The sequence below is a fragment of the Bubalus bubalis genome, chromosome 7, assembly GCF_019923935.1.
Source record: "Bubalus bubalis isolate 160015118507 breed Murrah chromosome 7, NDDB_SH_1, whole genome shotgun sequence".
Taxonomy (NCBI): Eukaryota; Metazoa; Chordata; class Mammalia; order Artiodactyla; family Bovidae; genus Bubalus; species Bubalus bubalis.
The window spans coordinates 80,852,874-80,876,841 of record NC_059163.1 but is presented as its reverse complement, the minus strand read 5'-3'; the positions used below and the strand labels follow the sequence as shown (position 1 = coordinate 80,876,841).

Below are 23,968 nucleotides of genomic sequence, written 5' to 3'. Positions count from 1 at the left end.
TCCCAGTGCCAGGTATTCAAAGGTCCTCCCTAAACAAATATCAATGCCTATACTTGTCAAATGAAAGAATCAACATTCTCAATGAGAATTTCCTGGCGGTTCAGTGGTTAGGACTATCGCTCCACTATTGGGGACAAGGGGTTCCACCCGTGGTCAGGGAACCAAGATCTCACAACCTGTGGGGCGCAGCCAAAAAAAAAAAAAAAAGTAAAAAAACCAAAAAACATTCTCAAGGGATCATGAGATGCCTGCCTGCTCAGTCAGGAAGAACGGTTTACTGTGAATGTTTCAAAGAATAGCAATGAAACCTGATGCCTTTCAATACCTTTGCCCTGCAAAGTGCTAAGTGCTGGCATTCCGTTCTTGCTCCTAGTTGTCATAACTACCGCTCTATTGTCCCAATCGACACAACACCACCTCTCTTCAATCCTATGGCGAGGTACCAAATTTCTCGTCTACTGCTGAGGCGTTCCCTCGTTGGTTTGCGCGCCACGGCCTTCGGGAGGGCGGGCATCCCCACAAGCCACGACTGGCCCAAGTCGACGTCGCTCTGCTGTGAGCTGCTGCAAGTCAGCCAAGTCAAACTGTTCTAGCGGGGAGGCACGGTCCTGTCGGAACCTGTGATTGGCTGCGAATAAGGGCCGGGCCGCGGGCGCGCCGCCTCGTGAAGCGTGGGTTGGTTGGAGCTGCCGTCAGTCAGCGGGAACAGACTTCCCCCCTCTCTACTTGGTCTACTGCGGGCGAAAAATTCTCAAGAATTTCCAGCAGATTGAGCCAGTGGCTGTTCTAACTGCTTGCTTCAGAGATTGAAAACATCGGAGAAGGCAGTCTTATTTACAGAAAACTCCTCTCCCGCCCTCCATTAGCTAATTGAACATTTTCCAGGGATATTGCCATCACGAGGTAAGAGGTTGGAGAGTGCACTTCATTTATGTTAACCGTTTATAGTATTATTTACAGGAGGGGGCATGTCCCATTGCTCCCCATCCGCGGAATGGAGAGTAAACGGGTTCTCCAGGGAGAGGAGGGGAAATGTCGGTTTAATTTCTCCAGCCCCTTCAGTGCATGCCCAGCGGTCACTGTCTGGGTTCGCTGTGCACAGCTTTCTTCCGTTTCGAGGTCTGGAGCAGCATGTCGGGGCGGGGCCCACCTCGGCTGAGCCACCCGCTGCTGGCATTTTCTGCGGAGATTTTACGTTCCGCCTGAACTTGGCCGGAAGGCTGGAGGCTCCTGCCGGTGAATGTGCTGGACCGAGATGGAAAGAGGGAATGGAACTTGGAAGGAACGACGGCTGGCGTGCTGCAGTCCATAGGGTCGCAGAGTCAGACACGACTGAGCGACTGAATTGAACTGATAGAGGGAAGGAAGGGGCTCCCAGCCCGCGCTTCCCTTCAGCGAAGCCTCGAGTCGGCCCCCGCCCCGCCTCAACCTGCGGGCCGGAGGATGCTGCGAGTGTCAGCGCCTCCTCGCCGGTGCAGCGCCGGTCGGGCTGAGGGAGACGTGGCGACACCCGGAATCTGTACGCAGCGAGGGTGGTTGAGAGGCGGAGACAAGGCGGCGGAAAGTGCTGGAGGGAACCCAGCCATCTGCAGTGCCCGCGGGCTGCGCCGGCCGGAGGGTGTGTTTCGTGCCGTGTTTCGCCCTGGTCATTCATCTGTCACGGCCAGCCAGCCAAGCCCAGGATCCCAAACTGTCCAAGGGTGAGCTTTTCAGGGGATCGGAGCAGAGAAAGATGCAGAGCCCTGGTTGGTGTCGATCTGAGGACGTGGGTTTTGCTTTGCCAAAAGAGCATTGTAATCTCAAGGCCTTCTGGCCCTTGATGTCTTTTTTAGCAGCCGCTTTCTGTAGATTAGAGATTTCACGGGAGGTGACAAAGACGAGGCTCCGGGTGGCAATAGCCAGGGAATTTGGAGTCTCTAAAGTTCCACCGGCCTTTCTGAGCTTCAGTCTGGAAATGTGCAGCAAGGCCTCTTCAGTCTTTTGCACCCCCTTCGCCTGTGCGGAGGAAAGAATGAGGTTGTCCGCGGTTTCAGAATGAGTAACTAAGGTGACAGATTGTAATGGTCTTGAAAGATAACAGTGGTGTCTTAGCCTAGGAAAAAAATACTCCACTGTGTAATAAAATATATCAGTTATAATTTTTCAAGATTTTTTTTCTTGCAACCTTAGTCACTTTCTATTGACCACCAACTCAAGCACCTACTTGACTCGAGTCTTAAGAGAAGAGGAAGGAAGAGGGGAGAGATGTTAGTGATGTGGCATAGAATGTAAAGGAAAATTCTCCTTTTTTTAAAAAAAAATTAAATTTACTGAAAATTTAATGTGTAGATGTCAACATTGTATTAGGTACTATAGAGGAAATGAAAAATACACACCTTATACTTAGTTGTTCTGGAAAATTCTTCTTAAATGAAGGTTTGGAACATGGTTCTGTGAGTTGTATCCATGTTAACTGAAATGTTTTAAAAAATATTTATGGAATTAGAATAATGAATACTTTTCATTGCTCCCTTGTTCTTTTCTCAGTTTGCACATCTAAACATATGTTCAGGTCAAACATAAGGGGAGTCATTCGGGGTTTCTTTTGTTGGTTTTGTTTTTTCCTTCATTTAGACTAGTACATTTTCTTTCCCTTCCTCCTAGCAGGGTACTGATAAAGAGGATACTGGAGTCCAAATTTCCTGAGATACATTCTGGAGGCTTCTATAATATTTGAATTTATTGTGATAAATTGGTTGTTTTTTTTGGTAGAGTCATTAAAGAAACATTCTAAGAATATTAAAATTACCTGTGTTTCCATTGTGGAAGTTGTTGATAATGAAGATACATGAGTGCCACTTTATAATGGGCAGATATGAATACATTCTTAAACATTTTTGCTAGAAATATAAAGCTAAGCAGGTTTGAGCAGTACTGATCCTTAGAACTCCTGAGTAATTTTGGCATGTGCTTAATATGACATCAATAAACTGCCCTTTTGACCTGCTTTCAGCAGTCAAGAGCAGTTTAACTCACATCCCAAGTGCACCCTCCTGCCAGGGACCGTGAATACCTCCCTATTCCAAAAATACATTTGGCCAGCTCTGAGGTATTTAAATCATTGCAGGATTATAAAATTGGAATAAGATGAAAGTATAAAATTGGCATAGCAGTCTTGTAGTGGTATATGTGGCTTTTCTTCACCACTCAGTTCAGTTCCGTTAAGTCGCTCAGTCGTGTCCAGTTCTTTGCGACCCCATGAATCGCAGCACGCCAGGCCTCCCTGTCCCTCACCAGCTCCCGGAGTTTACCCAAACTCATGTCCATTGAGTCGGTGACGCCATCTAGCCATCTTATCCTCTGTCATCTCCTTCTCCTCCTGCCCCCAATCACTCCCAGCATCAGAGTCTTTTCCAATGAGTCAACTCTTCGCATGAGGTGGCCAAAGTATTGGAGTTTCAGCTTCAGCATCAGTCCTTCCAGTGAACACCCAGGACTGATCTCCTTTAGGATGGACTGGTTGGATCTCCTACTGCTATTATTTTTAAACGAAGTGTATACCTCAGAAGTTTACCAAATGCATTTTTTCCTTTTCCTGATGCTTTTCACTTGAGATTTCCTACACTCAGGCTGTGGCTTTTTAACCAGCACTCTTTTGTGGAATCTCAATGTCTACTCTTGCGGACTCTCAACTTATTTCATTTAACCCTCTTTTCTGAGAATCCCCCCTGCTAGTCAATATTATTAAATCAGGAGTCAACTTTGTTCAATAGAGTTCTGTGTCAGAATCTGATACTTTAATCAGATTAACCAAAGCATTGAGTCAGAGGAAGATGAAGGCCTGGTCACACAAATTAATGTGAAAAAGGAAAGTATTTTTGCTAGTAGAATATGGTGTGTCACGTAATGTGTTCTTGGGCTCTTAGTTCATTTAAATTTTGCTTTGACATTTTATGTCTTCAAATGGCTTTCAAGCAGAATTACTTGTGCCCTTTGACTCTTTTGGGTTACTTTGACTTTCAAAGATTGAATATAACTGTTAAAAGGAAAATAAGCTAGGTTTGATCTCTGATTGAGAGACTGACATAAAGGGTTCCTGAATAACTATTTTTGGCTTGCAGAAAGATAAACACATGCCAATTTTTAATTCTTCAACTGACAATAAAAGATTTTTTAGGTATTTATCAATTTGTTCTCAGCTCTTTCTGTTATAAAGAACACTGATTTTTTTTTAAGACTTTTGTTTTTCCCCCCACATTATAAATTCTTCCTGCTAATCAGTGTCTAATCATTTCCATGGGCATCTGGAGAGCTAGGGGAGGGGAGTGGCAATAGCGGCTGATTGGTAGTTTGAAGCTCTGAAGGAAACTTCTTGATGTGTAAGTTTAATTCAGAGTTATTAATTAGCTTGGGAACAAAGTCCTCTTTGAACTGTTTCCTTGGGAACATGGAGATTAGTATAATTTCGTTTACAAAGGAGATGGAACCACTTCTTTAGACACTCCCTTGCTTGCATAAATGATGCTGACCTAGTTTTGTAAACTGGTGAACTGGGTTATGCTTCATGTATGCCAATAGCCGATAATATGCCTTAAAGTAAATATTTTCCTGTGACTATTCTGCTTACTTTCTGAGATGATTGTGCAGATAAGGAATGAGGAAGGAGGACAAGTTGAGGACTGATTTTAGTTTATGTAGGCTTAAAGAAACTGCTCAACCTGCATTTTTCATTCTTAAGTAATGTTTACAGTAGATGCATATTGCCTCATGTGAATGCAGCTCTGTTCATTCGGAGGAGAGAGTGAGAAATGACAAGAGTATCCTAGAAGAGCTGCAGGGAAACTATTCAGTATTTATTAGTTTGTAATTCTAGAACTCTTGTTTAAAGTACATGTGTGACTGCAAAATGACCCAAGGCTGAGTATGGTATACATGCTTTCAGATTGAAGCCAAGAGAATAATAGTACTTTGCTAATTTCTGGTGTACTCTTCAAATGTGAATGTTTTCTGATAAACATTTAAAGTTTTATTTTTCCTATAATGCAAAGCTGCTTTGTGAATTATCTCCATCAAGAATTAGTACTTAGTTCTCTTACTTGCAAGATGGTATTACACTTTTGAAAGTTCTCTACAAGTTCACCTTTATTTGACACAGTTTTTGTTTTGGAATAAAATACAACCTTCAAACAGAACCAAAGGAATAAACTTTTCTTTTTATTTTGGTAATGGAATGCATTGTTTCTCTTTGATACTTGATAAAGAGGTACTGTGTCTCCTCTACCCCCAATAATGCAAAAGAAGTGAGTTTCAGACTTTAATACATGATGTTAACTAAAAGGCCAAGAAGGAGCAGCCTCCTAAGTCTTTCATGACCTGTTAATTATTTGGGAGGCCATCTTCATTCTAAATTCTTAGAAGGCTGCGCTCATATGTCTTCCATTGCTTAGATTTACAATGGCATTCTTTGGAACCTCATCCTTTCCTTCTACTTCTATTTACTTACTGAAAGGACTAATGGTTCTTCCTATACATAACTAGATTGATTTCCAAAAATTTGTTTGAAAATGATTGTTTAAAATCTGTAATACATTTTCTTATAGATGCACTCAAGCTGGGCTTTTATTGTGTGTGTGATTGTGCCTTTTGGGGAGATACATTTTTTTCAAATTTATTTCTTATAGAGAGATAATTCAAACATACAATTAAGAATAATATAACACCTGTATACCCTCCACTGGCATTATCAAATGTTGATATTATCCTATTTTTTCAAGTTGGTTTTTAATTCATAAAGTAATAGAATGAAATACTTTGGAGATGAATTTCTGCTTAAACCTTACTTGTATGCAAACTGCCAGCAACACAGTCCTTCCTGCAGGGGTATAGGAATTCCCCCAGCCAACAGCCAGGGGAGACATTCGGATGAGCCTCAGATGTTAATGTAAATGCATAGATCGGTGGCTCATAAAAAGACTGCTTGTCATAAATGCAGTTTCCCCTAATCTCTGAGATCACACACATCAGAGTTACTTTTTCTTTGTGCCTCTGGTGGGTGTTTGCATGAGCCAGTTTATATTAACCAGAGTAATAGAATATGTAAAGTTCAATAAGTTGAGAAACCTTAAAACAAACAGAACTGATATCCTAGATTGTATCTATGCTAAAACTTGGGCACTCTCTGAGTACAGAACTATCATAATGTTAGGTAGTTAGAATAGGTAAAAAGGAGTCCAGATTGGTGGTGACTAAAAGACAAGGAAGGGAAAAGCCCGGAAAGTAGAACAAAGGAAGGTCCGAGGACTGGAGTGAGGACCTCAGGTAGAACAAACAGCACTTCTGGCTAGCCCAATTTACATAGGGCAGCCCTGGGGGGAGGAGAAAAAACATATAAAAAGAGGAGCCTACAGGGCTGGGGGTCTCTCTCTCTCTCTTCTCTTTGCATCTTTTGGGTCGGCATGCCCTCATGCCTCTAGGATGTATTTTCTTTTATTTTCTAAATAAAACTGAGCTGTAACACAGAGCTGTAACACTGATCTGTCCGAGAGCTGTTAACACTGATCTGTCCCAAGAGCTGAGACACGGTCTGTCCGAGGGCTTTAATGTCCATGGCTTCAATTTTTTGTTATGATGAGACAGAACTGAGGAAATTACACACTCCCACGACAGTAAATATTCTAATAACCAGTTATTTTTTTTCTAATTTCTACTCTTGTAAGAGACTTTGTTATTGTTAATATTTGCTCCGCCTTTTCTTCAGAGCAATGAAGTTGATGAAGGGAAGACTATTTATTTACACCTGTTTTCTGTATTCTCCCTAATCAAAAGTGTGGGCCTGCCAGAACTGCAGCTCGGCATCACCAGGGAGGTGGTCTGAAATACAGCATCTCAGGCACCACCCGGCAGACTGAATCAGAATCTACATTTTAACCAGATCCCCAGGTGATTGTAGGTTAAAGATGTAGAAGCACTTCTTCTATGTGATCTGTGCACACTGTCAAGTTTTTATAGAATTAAAACATTGTGAGTGGGTGGGGTAGGTAAATCGATTCATTTTTGAACCACTATTCTCAGGAGTAGGCTGTTAAGTGCCACTTTCTTTACAGACTTCATTCTTGGTAATATCTAATGATATATCAATTGTATTTGAAATTACTGATGGAGTGTCTCTGTCTCTCTTTCTACTCAGTTGCATCATTTTTCTGGAAGGCATCCCATTATTGTTCCATTGACCTTTCTCTCATTCCCGAGCCCTCTGGAGTTATGTCAACAGCTGCCTTACTTACTTTGGTAAGAAGTGGTGGGAACCAGGTGAGAAGGAGAGTGCTGCTCAGAGCCCGCAGTCTGCAGGATGACAGGTGGGTGACGCCCACGTGCCACAGCTCCACTTCAGAGCCGAGATGGTCTCGCTTTGATCCTGATGGTAGTGGCCGACCAGCTACCTGGGATAATTTTGGCATCTGGGATAACCGCCTGGAGGAGCCAATTCTGTTGCCACCCAGCATTAAGTATGGCAAGCCAATTCCCAAAGTCAGCTTGCAGAACGTGGGCAGCGCATCACAGATTGGCAAACGGAAAGAGAATGAAGACCGGTTTGGCTTTGCTCAGCTGACCAATGAGGTCCTATACTTTGCGGTGTATGATGGCCACGGTGGACCTGCAGCGGCCGATTTCTGTCATACCCACATGGAGAAATGCATCCTGTACGTACAATGATACAATGATTTTCACTCTTTGCAGTTTGCCTAATCCTTCCTGTTTAAACTTTCACCTTTTGGCTGAGACAGCCACTGTTAAGGTAGTTATTTGATTGCTTTCATACTATTGTTTATGAACAAGCAGTAGCTCAAGCATGCCATTAATTGCTGATGAGTATTACCATTTCAGAAATGTGTATGTTTTAACCACTCTCTTGGTGAGAGCGTTGACCAGAATCTACAGCACTTGTGATCATTTCAAGGGAATTCACATAATAAAGTACATGATCTCATGTACTATGAGAATCTATGAGAAGCACTTACTTCTCCCTGTGCATGGCACTTAGTGCTTCAATAAATAGTAATTATTTTTTAAAGTGGTATAAATAGCTTTGAATACTTGTTGAAAATAGCTTTAGATGATTGGCAAAAATATGGGGAAAATGCTTTTAATGAGGGTGTTTTGGAGCTCTTTAAAAAGTTTATTTACTACAGTCAATATTTACATATTTTTGAGTGTCACACTACTTCTAGAATTAAAAGAGGGGGAGAACATGTAAGAGTTACGACCATGTGACTGTTCTTCCCAAGCATAGTTATTCATGGTGAAGAAGATAGCTCAGTCGTGTCTGACTCTTTGTGACCCCCTGGACTGTAGCCTACCAGGCTCCTCTGTGCATTGGATTTTCCAGGCAATAATACTGGAGTGGATTGCCATTTCCTTCTCCAGGGACCTTCCTGACCCGGGGATCGAACCCAGGTCTCCCACATTGTAGACAGACGCTTAACCATCTGAGCCACCAGGGAAGTCCCTATAGTTATTCATACTGTTCATCAATTGATTTATGTATATTTTGCCTTATTCCACGAAGGAACTCAGTGGCTTAATTTAATATAAAGGAATTCTTGACTACTCAGGATTATGATGGTGAGGATTAGTATCTTTAGACTGGAGACTTAGGCTTTTATTTTATTATTTTTAGAACTTATCTCTGGGCCTGATTCTTTCTCAATTTGATTTATTAATATGTGGATCGTAAGCATCTGAAAGGCTTCCCAGGTGGCTCTAGAGGTAAAGAACCCACCTGCCAATGCAGGAGACTTAAGGGATGTGGGTTGGATCCCTGGGTCAGGAAGATTCCTTGGAGGAGGAAATGGCAACCCGCTCCAGTATTCTTGGAGAATCCTATGGACAGAGGAGCCTGGTGGGCTTTGGTCCGTATAGTTGCAAAGACTCCCACACGCAAGCATCTGAAGGGCAAACCTTGGAGGTCCATTGTATGGAGTGACTCTGTTAGCTGGAGGGACAAAGAGGAAGGCAGGAAACCTATTGTAAAGTGATCGGCCTCTTTTTTTCTCTCCCTGAAGGGATTTGCTTCCTAAGGAGGAGAACTTGGAAACTGTGTTGACCTTGGCTTTTCTTGAAATAGATAAAACCTTTGCAAGGCACGCCCACCTATCTGCTGATGGTAAGTAAAACAATCTCATTCCTTAAAGTCCTTGGGAATTTGGGGTAAGAAGGAAACAATTTAAGCCTTTCAGGGGTGGGAATTTTAATATTTATTGTAAGGATGCTTACATTGAAAATGACTTTTTAAATAATCATTTTGAATGTTGTTTGGAATCCAAACTAGGGGTAGTATCTCACATTTAAATGAAACATATTAGAGGTTGTTTTAGAAATTGAAGCTCCAAAATAGATCTGATGTTGAATTTTGATTTTAAAAAGATTAAACATTAAAAAAAATCTGTTCATTTTATGAACAAGAGGCATGTACTATGAGAGGGTTTATTGTTTTTGTTTTTTAGAGGAATCTGATGAACGACTATTGAAATTTGCTACAGGGTAATCTCAGAGAGTAGTTGTCCAGACAAGAAAATTGCTAATTGGTCCTCAAAAGGACAATGGTTAATATGCACTACTTTGTGAAATTAGAAGGAAGATATTTTTTTCTTCCACTTCTTAAAAAAGCTTGATCTTGCAGCTTTCCTATGGTAACTAGTTGACATTTTTGTTTTTATTTGTAAAACACAAGACTATAACAGCTGAATTTTAGAATTTGTGTACTGGATGTCTTTATATTTTGAAAGACAAATGTCTCTGATTTTGACTAAATTTATTAAACCATTTCATGAAAATGTAGCTAATGTTTTCTAGCTAGCTGGCCCCCAAATTTATTGCTCATAATTTTTTAACGCTTCTACAGCAAACCATTAAAATGTGTGCATATAGACCTCATAACTGATTTTAAAATGAATCATGCAATAATATTCATCTGTCTTTTGTTCATCCTCTTGTTTAAAGGAGGTCAAAGCTCACCACAGCAATGTTATCTTTGTAATTTTCAGTTGGAGTGTGTAGGGCTGGAAATTCTCCCCATTTTACAGATAAGGAACTGAAACTCAGAGAGAGATAAAAGGTCAGTTGGAGAGTTAGGGCTGGGATTTTCCTGGCACCCACTGTGGCCTCTCTCATGGGCATATTTAATGATGAGTATTAGGATGACTCTAGGATGGCTTCATTTGCCATCTTAAGACACTTTCCTCCTCTTTTTCAAGACCTTTATCACTGTCATACTTCTCCGAAAAGCTTTAGAGTCCACTCTCATTGTTCAAGGATTTATTTTCTCATTTGTAGATTACTTAGGTCCATTTTCTCTCTTTCATTCCTTTGGACGTTTTTCCCCTTCCAACTGGCTCCTGAGCTTGTGAAAATAAGAGGTGAGAGAGGGTAGGTTTTAGCATAAGATTCTGTTCTTGTTCCTAATGGGTAAAACATACGAAGGTGAAGAGGACATGAAAACACTTTCTTATAGTTTTATTTTTGTAACTCTGAATATTGGTATGCTCTTATTTCATTTATAAGCAGGTCGGCTGTATCTCACACCATGAAGTTTATCGGCTGTAGTGCAGGTGGTGTGCCCCAGCTGTTGTGTAAACAGGTAGAGCTCACTGGGCAAGGTTTTCAGAAAGGAATGTTCAAGTGTATCTTGGAAATGGTGGCCAACAATAAAAAACCATTAACCTTTCATGGGTGTAGTCAGCCCTTTGTGCAGGATCTAATTGATAAAAATGCTTAAAATAGTGATAGATTTGGTATAAAATGTGAGAGGACTCCTTTCATTTATGAAATAATAAATTGCAGTTAAAGGGAATTTTGAATTTAGGGAGAGAATTGATCTAACTTGCTATTTTAAAAGAAATTTTCTACAGACACCTTTCTCACATCAATTTAGTTGTGCAAAGGAATGAATAAAATAGTTCTTCATTTCTAATAATTAAATGAAAATGTATTCATTTAAACTTAGTTCCTCTGTCATAATTTTTGAGTTAATGATCTCAGAACTTTCATAAGATATTCTAAAGTTTGTTTTTCATTTAATGGCAATTTGCTTACAAGTATAATGGAGCATGACAGAATGATGGTTAGCGTACTACTAAAAGAAAAAAAAGAATCTATTATGACATTGTCCTTGAATTTTATTTTGGATGTATTCTTATAGGTCAATTAGTCTCTGTGGTTTTCTTTTTTTAAATAAGTATTTTGAGAACAATTTTGAAATTTATTCTTAATCAGTTGCCAGGCTTTCAAAGATTTCAAAAATTGGCTTTTGATATTTGGGGCTTATTTTATCAAATATACTAAACTTTTCAATTTGTGGATTTAAAAAGAACATGTACCACTTCAGAATTATTATTTAAATTAAAAATTTTTTTTTAACTTTTTAGTAGAACTGAAGCAGTATCAGTATTATAAGAGTAGATAATATTCTTTTTGGCACAGCTGTGGGTAGGACCAGTGCTAGTTAAATAAAATTGTGAAGAAGTGCAGTTTGCCCTCTCCAATTTCTTTCACCTTTTCTTTTAGCATCAGCTCCACTTGGCCTCACTGAACCCTTTCTGTGAGCAGCTTGAGGGTAGGGACCATGGCTTATTCATTTTTGAATTTCTAGTGTTCAACATTCTGCATAGAGTCTGAAAAGTACTCAATAATTATTTGGACTAAACTAATCTCCGTTGCTTACTCTTTATCACCAAAGTAATTATAACTTATAACTTGACTGTCCTACAGCCAATTTAACTAAATTATTTAATGTATATATTTTTATGTGTTACCACTTTTGGGGGGATTTGAATTTTGAGTAAGGAAACCTGAAAAGAGATTGGTTAAACCTTAGGAATGAATCACTAATGGTGGAATTTCAGGTAGGGAGGAGTGCCCCATGTCATACTATTAGCTTTCTCAAAAGAAAGTGAAAATAATAAGGCGACAATAAAACATACTCATCTTTTTAAGACTCTCATCTAAAGCTGTCATATCTGCATAAAATACTTCAAGCTTTCTCATTAGCATTTAAAATATTTATTATTTCAGTTTTAAATGAGGGTAGTTTGAGGAGAATAAAATCAGAATACCATTTATCAAGAAGTAGCCCTTAAGAAATTGCTGGCTATCTTTATTGATTTGTTGTAGATGCATTTTGAATTTACCCTTATTTACAAATAGCTAATTTCATCATCATCTTTGAATATTTTGTATTCATTTTATACCAGTCATGTGTATTTTTACAGCTAATGAAATCAGCCAGTAAGTTCAAATGATGTCTGCCCATTAGTTTATTGTTTAATGGACAAACTGTCACTTAAACCAGATGGTAGAAAACTTAGATGATATCCTATATATCCAATAAACTCTTCAAAGTGTTTCTAGATTACTTAAGATTTGAAAGCAACAAAGGTCCCCAAGAGACAAATGGATCAAAGAGAGAAGATGCTCTGATGTTCAGAGTGGGAGACGTTGGTGGCAGTATTGTGAGTCTTGTTGCAAACTTCCCTGCTCTTCGTATTATTTGATCTCTTTATGGAAGAATTAAACTAAAAAATAACCAGTATGAGAAATGCAATGTGTTTGATTACCCTTGTTATGTTGGAGGCAGCCAAAAGCAAAAAATAGGGACAGCATTGGAGAGATACTCTTATTGTGCTGTTACTGCTTCAACTCGTTCCTCTGATTTAGTGTTTATGATTCATTCATGTTTAGAACATCATTTTGGTAAATATTGAAACTGTATTTGTTTATCCATATTGTTGACACAGTTGAATAATTTCTAGGTGGGGGAGGTTATACTTAGAAAAGTACAGCTTGATTCTTTATGTTGCCATTCAAAGTCTTGATCATTTTTTCTTTTGATATATTGACCTGCAACACTGGGGGAAAGAGAGAGCTGCAGAAACTCCCATTTTATGAATTACATAAAATTGTAAACATTTTTTAGCACTCAAGAGCCTTGCTAGCTTTTATTTAAACAATTAAATTAATCATTCTATTCAGGAAATACCATCTAGATCCTAAAATCCCTGCATTTACCATTAACAAATAAGCTACTCCTTATATCTGGTATAGGAGGTGCTTTGATTCCTTTTGATTTATATTTTAATCCTAGCAATTTGGTAGTATACTGTAGTTTATATCCTCTCTAGTATGCTTGTCAGATACAAATTATTCAGTGCTCTACCCATGGATTTCCCTTTTGTTACTGGGACAATTCTGATACTGATACCAAACAAATTTACAGTGTATTTTTTTCAACTCAGTAAAGGTACTGATTTACTCTTTAAGATTAATTGGCTGAGCCTGTGTGTATGTCACCACATATGTGTCTTGGTGCACATACATTTGTATATGGGCTTTCCTACCTTGGGAAGACACAAAACTAAGAAGTGTTATTCTGTGATGAAGAAAACAGACTCAACTACAAAATACCATCAACTTGGTCAAACTGAGTTTTGGAATCATTGACTTGGCATCTCCTGGAATATTATGTAATTTGCTACTGAAAATCTCACCAAAATAAAAACCCTTCCCCTTATTTTGCAGCTCTTTCTCTACCCTCCCCTGTGTTGCAGGTTTGTAATGTTTGAGCACAATTCCTGGGTGAATTTCCTATTTGCCTCTGTGCGTGTTATTTGTGGCAGAGAACTGTGCCTGGTCAGCAGCTCTAGACCTGGAGCCCGTGGACACTATATGCTGGGCTTCAGTGGAAAGAGAGATCTGCTTAATTTTGTCCCAGGTGAAGGAGTCCAGCGGTTCCTAGCCTGGACTACTGGAAGGTTCCCACATCCTCTTTGTCCCATTAGTTGAGATGACTTGCAGTAGAAAATGTCCAGTGAGTGTTAAGAACTTATTGAAAGATGTCTTAGTTTTATAATTTTATTGTTAAGGAAAAAAGTGAGAATTTTTACTCCCATGTTAAATGTTAAATGAAACTAAATGCTGATTTAATATTTATATTCTTAGATGCTTAGCAAACCAGAATCAACTGTTTAGAAAACTTTCCCATAAATCCTGGGATTTTGGAACTGTGAAGTTGGGTTGGTTAAAAACTCAAACTCTTTTAAATATCTAGGTGGCAGAGCCATGGATTATAATCCTAAATGGCTAAATTTGAAGTTTTTCATTTATGAAGTATTAACTCTTTTAAGGTAGACAATTAAAAAACACTTGGAAAAAAAGCTGCCACTTACATTTTAAACAAAGGAGAGGAACATTAAACTCCCTGGACAAGTAGCATCTGAGTAAATGCCTATGTTTTCTTACCAGGCTCTTCTAATCATTTGAAAAGATTACAGTGGTTAAACTGTAAAGATTCCCTTATACAATGTTTTATGAAACTCACAGTTTAACGTTTGTAATATAAACATCACTGATACTTACACTGAAACTTTTGTGTTGTACAATGACAATATATAATCTACTTTACTATTGCCACAGTGATATTACTTTGGCACAGCAGTTCCAAAATCAAGAGATAAATGGGAAGATAGTGCAATTATAAATGCTATTTCTCAGTAAATTCAGCATGAATATAGGAGATTAAGCAGGGTTTATTCTTTTTTTTCCCCATTTTACTTTTCTGATTAAAGCAGGCATTTTAATACATTGATTGGGAAATATATACATATATATCTTTCCAAATGCATTACTGCTGTTTTAAAAAGAAAGACTGAGCCTCAATCAGCCAATAGCATTTCATTTTTCTTAAATCTGCCTTTGACGTCAAAATCATCTTTAGATGATCACCTGAATATTTTACTTAGATGCTTTAAAGAATCAACCATGTTACTGAAGATAATACCTGCTTTAACTGTTATCTTTTTAGATTTTTTCAATTGGCTTTACTTTTTAGTCTACTTTCACAGTATTCTCTTTGACAAGGCTCAATGCACCCTCAAAAATTTCAACAAATAGTGAAGAACTTTAGGGAGACAATTTAGAATAAACTAAAGAAAGATGCAAAAATGCACTTTGAATTGGATGAAGGACACAGCGATGACCTCAGGCCAAGCTACATATAATTTTGTTATTGGTCAGGGGAAATTAACATTCTTGGAATGCTCTGAGCCCAGGCCGTGACCACAGGAGCAGCACTTGGCAGTACTTTCCTGCATTTGGGAACAGACTGATTGTTTCAGATCCTGCTGCAACCAGAAGTGTGAACTATACCAAGTTTATGGGAAACTAGAATGAATTTCATTCCCTGCCCTCCAGATTTTCTCCTAATATAATGATGGCTGTAACTTTGTTTTACATCTGGGGAGGACAAAGATAATCAAGGAAAAAATATGAACCTTTAATCATTTTAGGATTTCTTTTTTTTTTTTTGGTGAACATTTGTAAAATTAAAGCAGTTATAGAAGGAAAGAATATAAAATACAATTCTTAAAGAGCCAGTGAAACACTTGACATATCTTGCTTAGTCTATTAATTGATAATAGTTTCATAGGATGGGGGTAAGAAATGGAAGAAAAAAGTTGAGTGCGTAGATTACAGAAAAGTTGGCTTGCCTGAATGGGCTCTGTAGACCTAAATCACTCTGCCTTATTAGCCAATCTAATTAAAATGTATTACTTTTAATCCTGACACCTGATGTACACACAGAGATGTCAGAATGATAAATTTGAGTTCTACTTTATATAAATAGAAGCCATTTGGAGATAGTGATGCATTTACCAAATTAGGTTAGCAGCTTTTTCTGTTTGCATAGAGCCTTGTTACTGAATTAAATACTTCTTTTTCTGCATGCTCTTACTTCCATAGTTCATTTGCATTTTATTTGCATAGCTCTAGTTAAATTAGAATGATACATTTCAGCATTAGTTTAACATGCCTGTGTTTTATTTTGTAATAAACATTCCAGATCCAGTCATTTGATTGTCACTGACTTGTACTCTTCTTCATCATTTGCAGCAACGCTTCTGACCTCTGGGACTACTGCAACAGTAGCCCTATTGAGAGATGGTATTGAACTGGTTATAGCTAGTGTTGGGGACAGCCGAGCTATTTTGTGTAGAAAAGGAAAACCCATGAAGCTGACCATCGACCACACTCCAGAAAGAAAAGACGAGAAAGAAAGGTACCACTTCCGCTAATCGCTCTATGAGGATGATATGTATATAGTTCAAAATAGAAATAAAACCTTGCATTTTAAACTGACTTCATGCTTAAGTTTAACCCTTGGTTTTCTGGGTATCACATCATAGTCTTTTTTAACTTTTTTTGACCAGGATTAAGAAATGTGGGGGGTTTGTAGCTTGGAATAGTTTGGGACAGCCTCACGTGAACGGCAGACTTGCAATGACAAGGAGTCTCGGAGATTTGGATCTTAAAACCAGTGGTGTGATAGCAGAACCTGAAACAAAGAGGATTAAGGTAAGAAAAGACTTGCAAACACCTGATACATAGGCAAGGAGTGAACACAGGATTGTCTCCAGCTGCAGGCTTTCTTGGAAGCCTTCATTGAAGCCTGTATGACTTCTAAAAAGAAATGATTAAAAAAAAAAAAAAAAGAAATGATTAATGGAAGGAAAGATAGACTTTTCAGATAAAGTAAGAAAGATACTTCTTTCCTGGCCTTACATATGATGAAGTGTTGGCTTTGTTTCATCCTGCTATGGAATTTGCCTAGAAGCCTGTTTTTACTGCCCTTCCTCACCAGCACCTCATCATTCAGCATCACCATCATTTGGAAGATATCCTGACTTCCCTTTTTCACCAAGCCAGAGAATCACCCCATCCCTCTTTCAAGGACATCTTCTGCTTGCTACTAATCATTACCCCCTTACACTGCACTTCCCCCAGCATATACCTTAGTGGTGAACTGATACTTTACCTATATAACTCCCAGCCTGCTCTAGTACCTAATACATTATATATAGGGATAGGCTCCCGGTAATGGCAGCAAATGATTGTTAATTTATTGAACAGTTTTATGTCTTACAGGTATCCCACTTATGTTCATTTCATCTAACAAATACTTCTATAGCAGTTTACAATGTGTTGGGCTCTGTTCAAAATAGCCACTCCTATCCCATTTTACACAGAGAAAACAAATCTGAGCATATACAGTTCAACTTACCTATGTTTTCCCAGCTGAAAAATAGAGATGGGCTTCACACCGAGGAGGTCTTAGCCATTACATTAGGCTGCCTCTCAGCATTTAGCTATCTGGCTTCTTCCTCCATGGTGTTACTAAGTAAATGTTAGGTTTGTCCTCCATGATTGATGCTAAATGTTGCTGTTTTTGCCCTAAATGAAGGCCTGTTTTCACTCTGTTTGTCTATAAGTTCTGAAACACAGATGACTACTCTGTAAACAGATAAAATCACTGAATTATGAAGATTATTCTAAGGCCAAGTCTAGTTTGTAATTCTATACGTTTGGTTCTGATTGCAGCTACATCATGCTGATGACAGCTTCCTGGTCCTCACTACAGATGGAATTAACTTCATGGTGAACAGTCAAGAGATTTGTGACTTTGTCAATCAGTGCCACGATCCCAATGAAGCAGCCCATGCAGTGACTGAACAGGTAACACAGCAGAGCTTCTGCAAGAAAAATCCCAAAGTGGGGAAGAGAGGGCAAAGCCAGGTCCAGGTCTTGGTGCAGCCAAGAGGGGCCGCCACTGTCTGGAGATTTCTTTGAAATCATGTGTTTTAGCTTTCAGTATTACAGTAAATTTTACACTTGACCCCATAGTATTAACAATTAAAATTTTTTTTTTTGCTGGTTCTCCCAAGTAGTTAAGTAAAATTAATCTGTCAATAAAATGAGTTATGTTTATTTTTGGCTTTGTACCTATCTTGAAACGTTAGTAACATCAATAGTAAATTATAACAGTAGCAAGTACTATGTGTCAGACACTTTTCTGTTCAAATGTATTTAACTCATGTAATCATCATAGTAGCCCTCTGAGGCTGGAGCTAGAACTAACTTGTCTTTACAGAGGAGGAGAGCAGAGGCACTGTTACATTCCAGAACTGGGCTTCAAACCCAGATAGCTGAGCTCTTAGTCCAACCACTAGATGATTTGAAACTAGACTGCTCCATGTAAATACCCAATATGAAAACACTATGGTTAAAAAACATACAGTATAGCATAATCAACTTCTTGTTTTTAAAAATGGGTGCATGAAAACAAATACATAAAGGTATATGGATGAGTGGTGTGTCAGTGAGCCAATTAGAGCTAAAATTTGGAAGCTATATAATATCCAGTGTAAAAAAAAAATGTAAAACTTCCATGTTTTAATATTCTATTTGGATAGATAGCTCTTCTAAGTTCTAGCCATCACTAATCATTAGAGGCACACTTTAACTCATACATACAGCTATTTTTGCATCCCAATTTTTACATTTGCAATCGGGGAGCCAAATGTGGCCCAAACTTTTAAGTGCTAACATTTGGAATTAAGATATAAGATCTTACTTAAAAAGCATTATTTACTTGGAAACAGATCGATAAGCATGAGTTATTCACATGGTAACTATATATGCTCATGAAATTAAGAAACAACCCAATTCTTGTGTATGACCACTTCTTTCTTAATTTCAACCACTTGTCTTAAGATATGTATTTTCTAACTTACCAGGGCATACTATCCCTCATCTGAGTACTATTACTCATTTAATACTTACCATAATCAACTAATTTAGTTTACATTCACTTTTCCATGTTTTAGAGGGAGCTCTATAATAAACATTCTGTATATATTTGTGCACATCTATTTCCTTTAGATATTACTTTCTTAGGTTAAATTCATCAAAGCAAAATTGTTAGGTAAAAGAATATATAGCATTCTGAAGCTTTTAATAAGCTTGCCAAATTGCCCTCCAGAAATACTGTCCATGTTATACTTTTCACTGGCATATTTTATAGTTTCTCCAAATTCTTATCATAGGTAATATCTTGCCAATTTGATAGGTGGAAAAATCAAATTTTAGTGTTTTAAATTTGCACCTTTTTTCTTTGTTAGTAAAGCTGTTGTGTAAAAATTTTCTTTGTTTTTAGGAACAAAACATTTGTTCCTAAAATTGACTTATAATTCTACTGTAGAAAGTATAGTTTATGCCAATTTTCCATTTTGTATGAACTGTAGTAAACTATCTTATAGTTTTATATCTTTGTATACTTCCATTTCTTTTTAATTTTTAAATTTTATTTATTTTTGGCTTCATTGGGTCTTCATTGCTGCACACAAGCTTTCTCTAGTTGTGGTGAGCGGGGCCTATTCTTCACTGTGGTGCATGGGTTTCTCATTGGGGTGGCTTCTCTTTTGCAGAGCACAGACTCTAGGTGTGCAGGCTTCAGTCGTTGCAGCACACAGGCACAACAGTTGTGGCTCATGGGCTCTAGAACATAGGCTTAGTAGTTGTGGCAGATGGATTTAGGTGCTCCATGTTACGTGGAATCTTCCTGGACCAGGGATTGAACCCAGGTCCCATGCACTGGCAGGCAGATTCTTATCCACTGTATCACCAGGGAAGTCATCCATTTCTTAGGTTATAATTTCTTTAAGCTAAATTCCTAGAAGAATTGCTAGGTAAGAGCTAACATTCTCTGAATCCTTAAACTTTCATTCAGTTCAGTTCAGTCACTCAGTTGTGTCCGACTCTTTGCGACCCCATGGACTGCAGCATGCCAAGCTTCCCTGTCCATCACCAGCTCCCGGAGCTTGCTCAGACTCATGTCCACCGAGTCAGTGATGCCATCCAACCATCTCATCTGTGTGTAACCTTGCATTAGTCCCTATGCTAAATGCTTTATGTGTATTTTCTTCTTCAGGAGCTACATATCTCATACCTTATTAGTTCACTGGTACAATTTGCCAAAACTGCTACAATGGTATTTACTTTGGGTCATTAGTTATCCTATCACAATCTAAAATTTTAAACTGTGGGCATTGATACCTGGGGAAAGAATCACAAACCACTGTGAAATAACTTGTAACTGTGTATTAAACTAGTTTGGCCTTCTAGGAAAAGGCTGATTTCTTTTTGTACGGATCCTGATTTCCGTTGTTCATTTCTTCCTTCCTGCCATACCTTGCAGGCAATACAATATGGTACTGAAGATAACACGACTGCGGTAGTAGTGCCTTTTGGTGCCTGGGGAAAATACAAGAACTCTGAAATCACCTTCTCGTTCAGCAGAAGCTTTGCCTCTAGTGGACGATGGGCCTGATTGCTTGCTGGGACTTGGAGTTTCTGTGCAACAGTTTTTCACTGAGTGTATCAAGAAACTGATTAGATTTAAAAAGTGAACTGTAAGTGGTGACCCTAGAACTCACTAGACCAGTACATAAATCAACATAAACTTAGTAACCATCTACATAGTAGTTTTTCATAAGTACCTGTGATATTTATGTTCAGCTAACTGTATATACTCAGAATAAATATGTGGAATTCAGATACTGTGAGTGAGCCTCTGCGTTAAGTGAGCAAATGAAACATGGTTTTGATACACTTGCTGAGTGTCTAATTTCTAATTTTTAAAACTTTTAGGCAGCTGTGAGCTTCTTTTGGTCATTTCTAACCTTTATTCATTTGACCAGGTTCTTGCCTTCAAGTTCTTCAAAACTAGTCAATATTTTGATGGCTACTCAATGTGTTATCTGCAAGTGTTTACTATATTTTGTATTCTGCATCCCTTACTGGTGAACTTAACAATACAATAGAAATTAATTCGGCTAACATGACACTGTTAAAATGTATACATATGGACTACAGTGCACTTGGATATTTCAGCTGTGTCACCAGGTCTCCCCTATGTGTGCTGTACTAAGTTGCTTCAGTCATGTCTAATTCTGTGCCCCTGTGGACTGTGGCCCTCCAGTCTCCTCTGTCCATGGGATTCTCCAGGCAAGAATACTTGACTATGTCGCCATGCCCTCCTCCAGAGGATCTTCCTGACCCAGGGATCGAACCTGCGGCTCCTGCATTGCAGGCAAGATTCTTGACCTCTGAGACACCAGGGAAATCCCAGGTCTGTCTTGCCCCCACTCAATTCATTCCTGTTTTTCTGTAGCTAATATATAGCTGTGACTATTCGTTCATATCGGAAAAAGAATGTCCAATATAAGAGTTCTTTGGTCAAAGCTATACAAAGTACATCTGATAGTATCAGGTGTTTTGTATGAAGTTTCTATTTGTTATCTCTAATCCTAAGTTTTGTGTTCTGTATATAGTCTGTTTATGTCACTTTTTGTATACAGTAAGCAAGTCGGATAATTTGTCCTTAAAGATAATCCCACATTGACTGATAATTGCTATAGACATAGCTTGAGGTTTATGTCTTCTTTTTCTAAGACTCATAAGAAAGAATAAATCTTAAAGCATTATCTATTTCAGCTTGCTATGTAATTTAGGGGTGTAAAACTATATTTCCTTATATCTGTGTGTAAGTTTACTGTTAAAATGTGAATCCCTAAATATGTGTATGGAATTATATCAGCAGTTTATTTCTGCAGACAGTGTAAATTTGTTATATGTAGGTGTATGTATATATGTATATTTTGGACTAATGGAAAATGAAAGGGAACAATCTTTCATAGCTCCTTCACCAGTTAGCCGTAGATTATTGATACATTTATCTCTAAGAACTCTTGACAAACTGAGGGAAGTTTTGTAGTGGAGAACCAATGGTTACTGGCAGATAGGTTAAAAATTATCGTAGGAGATATTTTGCGGTAGGTAACTTATGTGGAAAAACCTAGGAACAGAACCAGCATGTTGACGCTACATTGTTATATGGTAATTTGCGTATAAAATAATAGGATGTGAGAAGAATGCTTAAATGTTAAGAAAGATGTGGAGTTTTGTTGTAGAAACAAAAGAAATACCAAAACTTTAAAGTTGATATAATTTAAACTCTTAGTTTTCCGGTTGATGTTTTTTTCTTCTTTAAATTTTACTCAAGACTTATTAGAAGGAAGAGGGCACAATATATTCACATCTTCTCACCTTTTTGGGAATGGAAGAAAATAAATCTTGAGCTTTCCTGTCTGTATTAGTTAGGAATTGTCCTTTGGAAAAAAGCGTATGGGAATTTTTCAAGGTTTTTTTTTTTTCAAGGAAGTTTGGTAAAAGAAAGGAAAACATTACAAGAAAGAATATGGTCTTCTATTCATTGCCTGGAAAATGAGGAACCAAAATGGTCTAAGAAGACTGGAAAACTTTCTCGCTCTTTCTGTATAGGGTCCTGGGACATAAACATGGAGGCTACATTTAGGAGTATGAAGGGTTTCCAAACTAGGAAGCTAACAGAAACTCTGAAGCACAAGATGACCTCCTAAAAATGTAGGTTTTATTTTTGTTTTGAATTCTTCACTTTGCTATTCCTCTCTTTTACTTTAAACAAACAGGGGTGGGAGTGATGTTGTCAAGTTCAGGGTCTAAGAGTCACTGATCCATTGGGTGGGTTGCCAGCTGTGACAAAGAAGAATCTGTAGACTACATAGGCCTTGGTCTGGGGTGGAGTTTGCTCTGATCCCCCTGAAAGCTTTTAAAACCTGAAACTAGTCAGCTTTGACTACAGCATAAAAACACACTGATATTTGTTTTTTAAGCCACAATGTTAAAGTATAACTTTTAGATTATTGTAACCCATAAAATAACCCATAAAAGATAAGCATACATGTATTAGGCTTCTAAGTCTATTACTGAAAATTATGCAAATAATGGAACAAAACGACTGTTCTAAATAGTTTTTTTTAGTTATAACTGTGAATTTGCCATGTGGCTATTACCATGTGGGTATTGGTATGGTGTAAATTATATTAATGTAATTAAACTTAAATCAATCATATTTATGTTTGCCTTTCATTTATATGTAGTATATAAATCATCTTTCTAAAATGTGTTGCCAAACTTTATTTGCCATCATCGATTTGGCAAAATATTCTTAAAATCATTGTGATTTTCCACAAGTATAAATTAAGTACCTTATATATTCAAGTGTAAATGGAATCCTGCTTTCTATCAACCATTTGCTACAGACCCTTGTGTTAAGTGCTTCAAAGTTTTATGCATTTTTTTCTAGAGAAAAAAAGTTTTGGTGGAATCAGTTTTGAATTTCTATACTCTATGATGGAAACATTTCTCAAGTTCCATTTAAAAAATTACTTACTTTGAAGAATTGTTAGCATGTAATTTAAATAGAAATTATTTTTTCAAAAAGTTGAATTTTATTTTTTTAATGAATCTTGGTAGAGAATGAGTAGGCCTATGTTAACTTTTCAGTATCAAACAGGACATTTAGTTTCCTTTCAAAGAGAGGACAAGGATTAAATTTCATGGTAATATGATAGACAATAAGAAAATGCTTCAAGGTGGGGTGGGGGAAGGGATAGTTAAAGTTTAGTATTGAACCCTTAAATACAAACACTTACTTGTATTTTCCTTTAGTACTTAAGTTGTTCATATACCTGCATCTGTGGAAAGTGACATAAAATCTTGGTTGGGTGACATTTTATTGTATTTACTAGATTCGCTTCTCTGGATGAGTTCAACAGAAATAAAAACTCATGTCTTTAGAAGCCAAACTGTGATGGTCTGCCTGTTGCTTTTGGCATCTGGAATGAGACCGCCTGACTCTCTGGCAGCTCCCCTTGGTTGTTAGATTATTGAAACGGCCCGTTGATGGTCCTGTTGAGCGTTCCAGGCTGTGAAATCATCATGTTGTTCCATCTCCAAGAATGACTCATCCTTCACTGGATTTCTGTATAGAATTTAACACCTTGCTGTGTTCTAAATTAAGTTCTGCCAAAGTGCTCTTGTGTACATTGGTTTTATAATTTCCTCAAGTACTAATTGGTTATATAGCACTTCTGTAGTATGTTGATGTAATTGCTGCTTTGACCATTGTTTTGAAAGTATGAATTAGAATGACTGTAAGCATACTAAAATCATATAAAAGTGTTTAAAACATTTAAATAAAGTACATGCATTAAACACTTTT

The 23,968-nt window shown here is 37.9% G+C and overlaps 1 protein-coding gene across 2 annotated transcripts; it reads left to right on the top strand.

Annotated features, from left to right (window-relative positions):
* The first annotated feature begins 721 nt into the window (after positions 1-721).
* Positions 722-22,816, top strand: PPM1K (protein phosphatase, Mg2+/Mn2+ dependent 1K). Of its 2 annotated transcripts, none has more exons than XM_006042282.4 (7): positions 722-903; positions 7,166-7,679; positions 9,042-9,142; positions 15,922-16,087; positions 16,239-16,383; positions 17,407-17,541; positions 20,063-22,816. In XM_006042282.4, the coding sequence occupies exons 2-7, from the start codon at positions 7,240-7,242 to the stop codon at positions 20,192-20,194; spliced, it is 1,119 nt and encodes a 372-aa protein (XP_006042344.1). In that variant the 5' UTR covers positions 722-903; positions 7,166-7,239; the 3' UTR covers positions 20,195-22,816. The 2 variants fall into 2 exon arrangements, with proteins under 2 accessions (XP_006042344.1, XP_006042345.1); XM_006042283.4 differs by lacking the exon at positions 722-903 and adding an exon at positions 986-1,700.
* The last annotated feature ends 1,152 nt before the right edge of the window (positions 22,817-23,968 follow it).

Excerpts from the sequence above, each read along its gene's own strand:
- PPM1K (XM_006042282.4), top strand. The coding sequence starts at position 7,240 with ATGTCAACAGCTGCCTTACTTACTTTGGTAAGAAGTGGTGGGAACCAG. Across the intron at positions 7,680-9,041 it reads CACATGGAGAAATGCATCCT|GGATTTGCTTCCTAAGGAGG; the intron begins GTACGTACAATG and ends CTCTCCCTGAAG. Across the intron at positions 9,143-15,921 it reads CGCCCACCTATCTGCTGATG|CAACGCTTCTGACCTCTGGG; the intron begins GTAAGTAAAACA and ends CATCATTTGCAG.